Source organism: Penaeus monodon, chromosome 14 (genome assembly GCF_015228065.2).
Source record: "Penaeus monodon isolate SGIC_2016 chromosome 14, NSTDA_Pmon_1, whole genome shotgun sequence".
Taxonomy (NCBI): domain Eukaryota; kingdom Metazoa; phylum Arthropoda; class Malacostraca; order Decapoda; family Penaeidae; genus Penaeus; species Penaeus monodon.
Window position 1 is genome coordinate 9,591,250 of NC_051399.1, and position 10,000 is coordinate 9,601,249.

General features: G+C 46.2%; 1 protein-coding gene across 10 annotated transcripts in view; it reads left to right on the top strand.

The window, feature by feature from the left end:
* Positions 1-10,000, top strand: part of LOC119580856 (muscleblind-like protein 1) — a 126,219-nt gene that overhangs the window by 83,126 nt on the left and 33,093 nt on the right. For 9 of the 10 annotated variants that reach the window (XM_037929018.1, XM_037929019.1, XM_037929020.1 and 6 more), the window contains one exon: positions 2,974-5,321. In XM_037929018.1, coding sequence (XP_037784946.1) covers positions 2,974-3,924 — 951 coding nt within the window. In that variant the 3' untranslated portion in view covers positions 3,925-5,321. Of the gene's footprint in view, positions 1-2,973; positions 5,322-10,000 lie in introns of those variants that run through there. The other variant, XM_037929028.1, reaches the window with a different exon arrangement.

Genomic DNA, 10,000 nt, shown 5'->3' on the forward strand with positions numbered 1-10,000 from the left:
TAGGCCAACAGTGTAGTCCTGCAAAGCTATGTCTCCTCACCAGTTATTACACGCGTTATATTTCTCGCCATTATCCCATTTATAATAACACTTTTTTAAATTATGATTTCGATGATTTGTCCTTCCCTTCTACAATCCCCCCCCCCCCTTTTTATCCTTAATTACCAGCCCCCTCCCTGCCCACTCCCCGCCCCACTCCCCCTGTCCTTCTATCCCTTCCCCTGAACCCACTCTTTCGTGTGGGTGTTTATTTTTCTTTTATTCTTTTATTTCATCAGCTTCTTCCCCCCTACCCCCTTCTTTTCTTCCTCCTTTTGTTCTTTCTTTTATCTCTGTCTCACTCTATCTCACATAGTCTCAGTCTTTTAAACTTTTCCTTTATTCCCCCCCCCCTCTTTTTCACCACTACATTCTCTCTCCTTCCCCCCCCCTTCCTTCCCTCCCCTCACCTCCCTCACCCCCATTCTGCCGCGCGCTATCCCCGCACTTTCCTAGATAAGTTCAATGTATTTGATAAGTTTTGCTCTCGAATAACCCCTCTCCCTCTTCCCCACCATCTCTTCTCCCCTCTTCCCCACCATCTCTTCTCCCCCTCCCGTTCCCCACCATCTCTACTCTCCCCCCTCTCCTCTGTCTCCCCCTTTCCCAAAACTCTCTCTTCTGTCCTCTCTGCCAACTCTCCCCCCTCCTCCCTCCTGCAACACCCCCCCCTTCAACACCCTATCGCCCCCCCTTCCCTCCCTTTGACGAGCATAATGCTTTAATCAATCATCATTTCTTGTTTAGTCACCTCGAAGGCACTCTAGATCTCTTGAAGTGTCTATATTGCAGGCAAGGCTATTCAAGCTCCCAAGACCAGCTATTGCAAGAAAAACGACCTTGATCTTGCAAAGTGGCTCTTTCTTGAATCTTATTATTATAACTATATCAGTTGTTATTTTTTTCATTACTATTATTGATTATTGTCATTATTGTTGATGTCATAAACATTGCTAGTATCATTATGTTTATTAATATTTATTGTCATTATTATTATTATTATTATTATTATTATTATTATTATTATTATTATTATTATTATTATTATTATTCCACTTAAGTCTCATGGCAAGACTCGCTGCCTTGATTGTACCACCACACACTCCAGCGTGTAACTTGATGGTTTTCGACTCCCTAAGACTCCCTCTCTCTTTGCCTCTCTCCCAACGCACGTTTTCCCTCTCTCTTTCCCCCTCCCTCTCCCCTCTCTCCCTTCCCTAGTGCGTCTTGTTGTTAAGCAACGTCAGAGGAACAGTTAGAAGTGGGTGTGGAATCATCCAGAATGGACTTCAGTCAGTATAGGTGACATCAGTACAAAGCAGACGACATTCTTGCCCCCGAGACTCTATTCCCAGGCTTGAAGGTTGATGCCCGAAAGTCTGAAAGTCGGCTAGTAAGAGAGAGAGAAAAAAATGTAAATGTCGTAGTCACAGGACGTCCTTTTTTGGATTGCGACCACACTCTCCAGGCCACACTTAGCGAGCCTCCCCCCTCCACCCCCCAAACCTCACCCCCACCCCCACCCTGACGTCGTGGTGGCACAAGCGAAGGCACGAGTCGAGCCGTGCCTTTGGTCATCCTGTTCTCAAACTATCCTGTTCTCAGTATGTGTCACAGAGGCGTCGCGGAACCGTCCTGTTCACGCGGCCCTTTGGCTAATTTCTGTCTCTCCCTCTCTCTCTTTTTTTTATCTTTTATTCTTCTCTCAGGGACAGGCTTGTGGCTTTGTCCCTTCGATACACAAATATGATGAGAGAATCGTATTATGTCCCTATCCATGAGAACAGGATATCCCTGTGTCTGGGCGATTGTTTCCTCCCCTTTGCCATTTAGTCTGAAGGAAATGTTGTCATTTTATGCAAATTACTCTAAATCTATTGAATTTGATGTTATTCATTTTGCCTATAGATTTGTTGCCAATCAGCATTTCCTTTTCGACCACCAACGCAAAACCTAAAAGGGGGAAACGGCAGTCCACCGACACAAGTTGAGATCCGTTTGCCATTTTAAAAAAAAATTATGATTTCCTTTCAAAAATAAAAATGAAATTAAGTACATTAGGTATTCTAAGTGGTGTTATCCCTTGACCTCACGTAAGATCTTAGCCTTAATCACTGCAGGGAAGAACCCGTTTTTGCCTTGATTGAGTTAGACTAAAAGATCATGAAACCGGAGGACAAGTGACCCAACTCTCTTCCCGTTTTTTGTGGTTACCTTTTCCATCATTTCTATCAAATAACCATATATATATATATATATATATATATATATATATATATATATATATATATATATATATATATATATATATATATGCTCTTACCACAATTACAGTTTTGTGACGTGCCAAATTAGATTTTTAATTGATAGTTTGGTGAGAGACTTGACTGGTGTAGGTTCACGGAGATGCGTGATCATGGCCTGCCTTCTCTCTCTCTCTCTCTCTCTCTCTCTCTCTCTCTCTCTCTCTCTCTCTCTCTCTCTCTCTCTCTCTCTCTCTCTCTCTCTCTCTCTCTCTCTCTCTACCTACTCGTCACAGATTGTCATAATATATTTATTTTCCCCTCACAGAGTTAAGACGAACTAGCTTGTGGATCGTCTTCTTGTGACGATAATAATTATGAGAACATCTCAGTTGTATTTTGTGTGGTCACTAATACAGTGAACGATGATATTAGTACTTCTTGCATCATCATCATTTATTGCACACATTTGTGCATGTGAGATCAACCCTGCCTACCTTGCAAGTGACGGGCATGATCCCGGGCCATGATTGGTGGCCATGATCCGTGGCCGTGAGCCTACACCTGCGTTTAGCACCCTCCCTCCCCTCCCCTACCATACCCTCTGCCAGCATCCGCCCCAGGCGAAATGGAGCCCGGGGAACAGCGGCACGATTTGCCTTCTGTATGCTTAATGTTTTCTGTGTTGCAGGCTTTCCCTGGAATGGGCGTGCCCTACAAGCGCCCCGCCGGAGACAAGTCGGGCGTGCCGGTGTACCAACCGACGGGGAACGCAGCGTACCAGCAAGCCCTGATGCAGCAGCTGGGAGGGCAGAGCTTTGTGCCAGTGTCATGTGAGTATGGCGGGAGTGTCACCCTGGCGGGGGTGGGGGGCCAGGCCGACACCCAAGACACCACCGCCGCTAACAACCACGCTGCCGCTTCCTCCGCGCAACCCACTCCCTCATCCTCTTCCTCATCCACTTCCACCACTACCACCATTAACTCCCAAACCACTGGCAAAGCCATCTTCTCTAGCCCTCCTTCCGGTACCACCACCACCTCGACCACTTCCTCCACCTCCTCCTCGTCCTCCGTGGCAGGAGAGACAGCAGGTGCCTCGCCAGCGCCCCTGCCGCCGCAACAGCCAGTCAATGTGTTCTCATACACAGGCTATGCGCTCAGCAAGGGCCTACGCCCTCAGTTCAAGCCGCCCACCTCAGCCCCAACCATCATGGGGCCCACAGCTCTCGCCACCCACGGCATGGTTCCCCCAGGGCTGACTGCGGGACACCTGCCCGGCCTTGGTTACGGCGGTGTCGCGGCAGCACCCTTAGCCAGCATGGGCGTGACACCCTATGTGAGCACAGCCCAGCAGTTGGTGGTCCCGGGCATGACGCACTCCGTGGCGGGCATGGGGCTGCCGGCGGTGGGCCATGGCCTCGGCGGCATGGCTGCGGGAATGGCCCCTGCTTTGGGGGGTGTGGCGACGGCGAGTCTGGGAGGCCTGGGTGGTGGTGTGCCGCTCATGAGCCCCTCACTCATGGTGCCCCAGTACCCCGCCTCCTCCATCCTTCCCCAGTACACCGCTTTGTCCAGTAACACCAACTACTCGCTGGCTCAGGGGGGCGAGCAGCCGTACAAGAAGCTGAAAACTTCATAAAAGTGTGTGCATGTGCGTACCGGCTGACGAGCAAGTCTCCCGCCTCTGTAGGTCTACTTCCTTGCGCTCTCCTCGCTCAGCGCCAGTGAGCGAGCAAGACAACAACGACCAGCATCTAGTGGACTCTAGTCACGCCACTACTAACATCTACCAGTGTCCTCTAGGGCACAGCGTAACTTACTAACTGGCCTATAATTTTGATTTTAGATAATTGACGTAGCACATGTATCTGTCACTGTAGTTTTCTTGTTATTGTACCTGTTTTAGAAGTTTTAGAATTAATGATTTTACCTTTTACGAAATATATGAGACATAATGTTGTCAATTTTAACAAGACTCCAAGTCTTTTTTGCTTTTAAACGACACTGCAGAGCAGACTTGCTGCATGTCCGCTGGTAACCGGGGTATGACGCCTGCATGGTGCTCAGCTCAACACGGTGTTTGTGATATGTGATGCACGGAGACCACACCGCGCCCCGACCCCCTCCCTGCCTCACCCTCCCTAACACCACCCCCAGAACTCCCCTTCCCTCCCCCTTACCACCCTGCGTCCCCTACACACACACTACTACTCCTGCTGCTGCCGGAGTCCCGAGGGAGACGGTGGTGGTGACGCCAAGAGCGACCGGCAGCAGCAGCAGGAGTGGCAGCGGCAGGTCGGGGGAGGGGGGGGGCGTCCTAGAGGGTGAGAGGGGCCAGGCAGGGCTTGTGCAACAGAGGATTGTCTGAGGTGTGTCAAGAGTAATCATTATACAGTCCCCTCCCCCTCCCCCCCCGAAAACCCACGTCGCGCTCTCACCACGCCCACGGTACGCCCAAGCCACGCCCACCACCACACATTTCTGTGATAGTCTCGCTTTGCAAATGGTCATTGCAAATAAATATGCATGTGCAAAAGACATGGTAGGCGTAGCGGGCGGGCTTAGCTTCCTTTTGCGAGGGCGTAGGTGGGGTCGGGTGGTGAAAGCCGGTGAGTGCCATAGAGTGGTGGCGTCTCCGTGTACTCCCTCAGCATTCCCAGTACTATTGTAGCACTACTGTACCATGCTCACGTCCAACTTGATGTGATGGTAACTAGGTATGGGTTATGTTGATGTACCTCTGTAATGCTTCCTTTCTGTAGCCAGGGTCACTAAGGCCCTGCCCGGGCTTATTCAGTACACATTGCTCTGTCAGGCATCAGTTTTTGTTGGACTGCTCTCATCTTTTTGTCTGTTATGTAATCCTATGATTCTGTTCAACATTATTATATTTGCTAGCTTTTAGTGCTTTTCAACATTGGTCTGGGTATCAAGTATATGTACAATTTGCCTGTGTATTTCAGTCCTTTTACTGATACAAAATATTGGCCTATGTATAAGAATATTTTTAAAATAATAAGTCTGTAGAATGCATGATATTGTGTTTGATTTCTGCTTGACTCTCTTACTGTCACTGCTCCTTTACCCGGCATGACACTAAAGTCTTGGTCAGGTTAGCGCGTAGCACACGCCCGACTGCTAACAACCGCCTCAGAGTCTCTCGCTTCCAGCCACTGCCCGGTGATTGGTTCACACGGGAGCAGCTTGGTCACCCAGTGGCTGCTCCAACCACTGTAAGCACAGCCTGTGTTATGTGTGTCCTTCCTTAAACCCTCCCACCCTCCCTCCACGCCCCCCCACCTGCACCATAAGGTCCCCCCCTCCACCCTCCCACCCCCTGTCCCTCCATCATCTACCTGCCTGCCTGCCCATAGAGAACAGCTGGTGTCGCTTGCGATCCCCCGCCCGTCTCTCGCGGCTCAGCCGAAGGGCGAATCAGCTCTCTGTGTGTTGCCTCTTTAAATTCTTTTCTAGCGGATGAGATAAATAATCTGCTCATATAGTCTCTTTTTCTTATATGTATATGTATATATATATATATATATATATATATATATATATATATATATATATATATATATATATATATATATGATGTATGTATGTATGTATGTATATGTATGTGTGTATGTACAGACGTACAGGTAATCACGGGTATATATACACATTTGTGTACGCGTATATGCATACATACGTATATATATATATATATATATATATATATATATATATATATATATATATATATATATATATATTTATGACATTATTCTTGAGGGGAGAACGGTATGGAAGAAAACTCCGTGCCGGGATTTTTTTTGCTTTGACTTTCCCCCAAAGAGCGGTTTCTCACTCCCCCTCCCCCCGTGAGAACGAACTTTGGAAGAATTTAGAGAGCGACAAAGTAGGTAGACCGAACGGCAGTGTAGGTGAGGGCGTATGGAGTAAGGCACCACAGGCTGGGCTGCACTAGTGGATGGAGAAGGCAGGACTTGGTAGGTTCACGGTCAACTTAGGGAGGAATTTGAGAAACTTGAGACAACATTTGGCTATCTTCCTTTTTTTTTCTTCTCATTTTTTTTTCTTCTTCTAGTAGACAGTGGAGTTTTCTTTCAGATTATCTTTAGACACACCGCAAATCTTTATCGAAACTTTTTTTTTTAATTAATGATTTTACTAACTTTTGGTTATGTAAACTTTTGATATATTGTTGATGTATTTTTTAGCCAACTCTATCTATTAACCTTCTGATTTCTACATAACAGTGAATGATTACACCTTTCTTACATTCTGTAGTTTCCGATCTTTTCCCGGAGAGGTAATGAGGTGGGTAGGTGACTCCCTAAGTTGTCGTGAATTCCTTCCTGGGCATGGGCGTGAGCTTAGCAGCTGACCTGATGTGACCCAAGTTTAGACACTACCATCAAGCCTCTGAGCAGTGACTGAGCGAAGCAGTTTTTGCAACCTGCTAGACGGGGCTCTGGGTTGCCTGGTGATGGTTAGCCCCATGGGAGATTCTCACCTCATCTCTTTTGTTTTTTTTAATGGCATCATAACTTCCAGTATTTTAAGTTGCAAGGATTAAAAAGACTAATGATGTTGTTGACGAAGCCGCGTGATTCTGCAGTGGCTGCAGCGATCGCCGCCCGAGCACCACCGCCGCCGTTCCCCACAGTGACTCCAGCGATCCTTGGCTTCTCTCCTTTAACCCTTTTCCACGACCATTCCTTTTTTTTTCTCAGCTGACGAAATATCTGTGATGTATCCCTCAAGCCCAACCCATTCACTGTGTTGAGCCAATCACTGTCTGGAGGAGGTGGCGCTCGGGCTCGGGCGGAGGCAGTGTGTGGTGAGACTCCTCCCGGGGGCGGAGCACCTCGGGGCCCTGGGTATGCAGTGTTGGGCAGGGCACAATCCTATCACCACACCGCGTCAGGAACAAACCCTATATATATATATTTACACATATAAAGACATGCTAGTACTGATATTTTTGACTTAGGCAGAAGTATTTTTGATCATATCTTCATGGCGTAGATTGGCTAATGTTTCCTCTCCCCCAAGTCGTATGATAGCTGTGCAAGATCCCAGTGATGATGAAATGGTTAACAAAATATACCCTGCATGACATATATCTATATCTATAATACATGAATGAAATAAGCTAATTTGTTGAGAAAAGTATGCGAGTGAGACGCCTCACTGAGAACGCTGCACGGAAGTTCATGATGCATTATGTAGATGAATGACATGTAGAATTTATCTTGCATGAGACTCACTTTGGAATCTATATAATATCTCATACTTATCAGAGCTCTATGGTATCATCCCTGACGATCAGTTTAAACGTGAACTTCGGCCTAAGAATAATCGTTAAGTGCGAGGAATGAAGGTTCATGGAACTAACACTTATCTTAAGGTTGACTACCACAGTGGATGCAAAATATGGCTGGCATGAAAAGAGTCATTCTTATTCTCTCTTTGTTGCTGAGTGGAACTGACTGGTTTGCACGTTAAGGAGCGGGGTGTTGATTGCAACATGCCAAGCAACTTAGGCGAACACAGACCCTAGGCGAAGGGGAGGGCGAGGGCGAGGAAAAAAAAAGAGAAGGAAAACTTTCAAAGCAGACTCTGGTTGTTCCTGACAGCGTGTGTGACCTTAGTTAGCCGGACGCGGCGCTAGCGTGGCTCTGATCCTGTGAAGACTGTGACCTTAACTGTCCGCACGCGCGCCACACTCCTAACGCTATGTGTCGCCATTCTACGACTCTGCCATGATGAGCAACGGGCGGGAGGAGTAGTCTAGATACCAGCGTAGCTCAGCCGCCTCGCTCCGCCCCCTCGGCCTCGCCCGCCCTCGTCCTGGGGCGGGCGGGCGGGCGGGGGGCGGAGGAGGCGGTCATGCGGTGCCCAGAGACACACTTTCAGGGGAGACTATACTGCTTTTATTACTACAATTTGACCAGCATAACACTTAACGTCTCACTTGTGTAACTTTATTTATCACTGCTGTACAAAATAATTGCCTTCCACATAACCAAACAGTTATCACCTCCAGTATATTTACCCCAAAGATGTTTTTTTTTATGTTGCAGTAACGCTTACCTAGTAGTTAACAAACATTTAAAATAAAGCTATGCTTGGGTTACAACAACTAAAGCCTGGCTAAGGTATTTCTGGCATTTTTTTCAAATATCTGGTTGTTTTTTGAAGCATTAAACAGACCCTGGTTAAGGCTTATGAATCAGACAGCTTGATGTAAATATGACACCTGGTTATGCTTGTGTAGCAGTTACGCAGAATGGGCGTGATAAAGCTAAAGACAGACAGATAATGGATAAAGACCATGATTCACGAGAGAAAGAGCGAGAGAGAGAGAGAGAGCTCGGGAGTGGGCGTAGATGGCTGGCAGCATCAGCTTGTGTGGCGTCCTGTGATTTCCCTTCTACACAGTCGCCACCGCTCACTAAAACTCAGTTCACTTTTTTGTTGTAAATTTCACGCATTCCGTTTTTGATGCTAAATTTTCTTTGGCTTGGTTGCCGTGTATGTGGTTAGTTCAGGTTTGTAGTGCGAACCTGACCGTTTTTTTTTTTCATATTAAATACTATTACTGTCTTTGTGGTAGATTTGTTTGAGATTATGCTTAATTTTTTATTTACTTTCAAATTGGAATATAGAAGCCTCAGTCCGGTCAAACTAAAGACAGTAATTAAGTCCAATGCAAAAATGCTAGCAGCGCGTACCGACGTCTATCAGTTGGTATGAAGTATAATGTGACCCTGCTCTGTGTGATTGTCTCACTAAGTCATGTGCCCAAATGCAGTACTTGCTCAGAGGTAACAGAAAACTAAGTACAAATAGAAAGAAAAATATATATACTACACATACAGTATTAAATTCTCAAAAGGGTAGGATTAAACAGTCCCAGAGGTTTAGGAAAATGATTATAAAGATGATACACATGTTACCCTCGGAAAATGAGGGGAAATGAGTGGAGAAAAGCTGGATACGTGGACAGAGATCTATATCGGGTATGTAGAATCAGCCAAATATTCACCACACCCATGACACGCGAATCGCTACATGTTTAATAAGAAACGGTGTGAGAAAAAAAATGAGAGGGGAAAATTGCTTCGTTAAGTAGAAAAAATGATTTTTTTTTTAAGTAGAAAAATAAGAAGGGAGAATTGTTTTTCTTTACTTGTAAACAAGTTTACCGGTGTTCAGCACAAGCTTTGAGGTTTTAAAAGCAACATGTTAAACAATGGATGCAGAGCTAAATCTCGGGGAGCAGCGCGCCCGTCGACCTCACTCTGGAGCGGATCCTGCCTTCGCCGCCAAGCGTGAGTACCCAGACACCCACCTGTACCTAGATCTAGCCACTGTCACACTCACATTCCGATTTTACACGCAGTACAGCTCGAGCGCGCCATCTGTGTGTGGGTCCTAGCTGGGAATCTATGTATTGTCCGTGAAAGGTGATCTGATGAAATGTGATGAGAGAGTTGTTTTGTTTAAACGGTTGAACTATGTAATTATTTTTGGAAGGTTTTGCAGTAAGTTACTGTTTTTTTCTTTTTCTTTCTTTTTTGGTAATTTGCAGAGAGATAATTGGAGGAACATGTACCAGAGTGTTGTAAAATCAAAATTGTCAGTGTTCGCTTTAAACTTTTTCGGGGTGATTATTTAGGCATACAAGTGTGCTTTGTTAT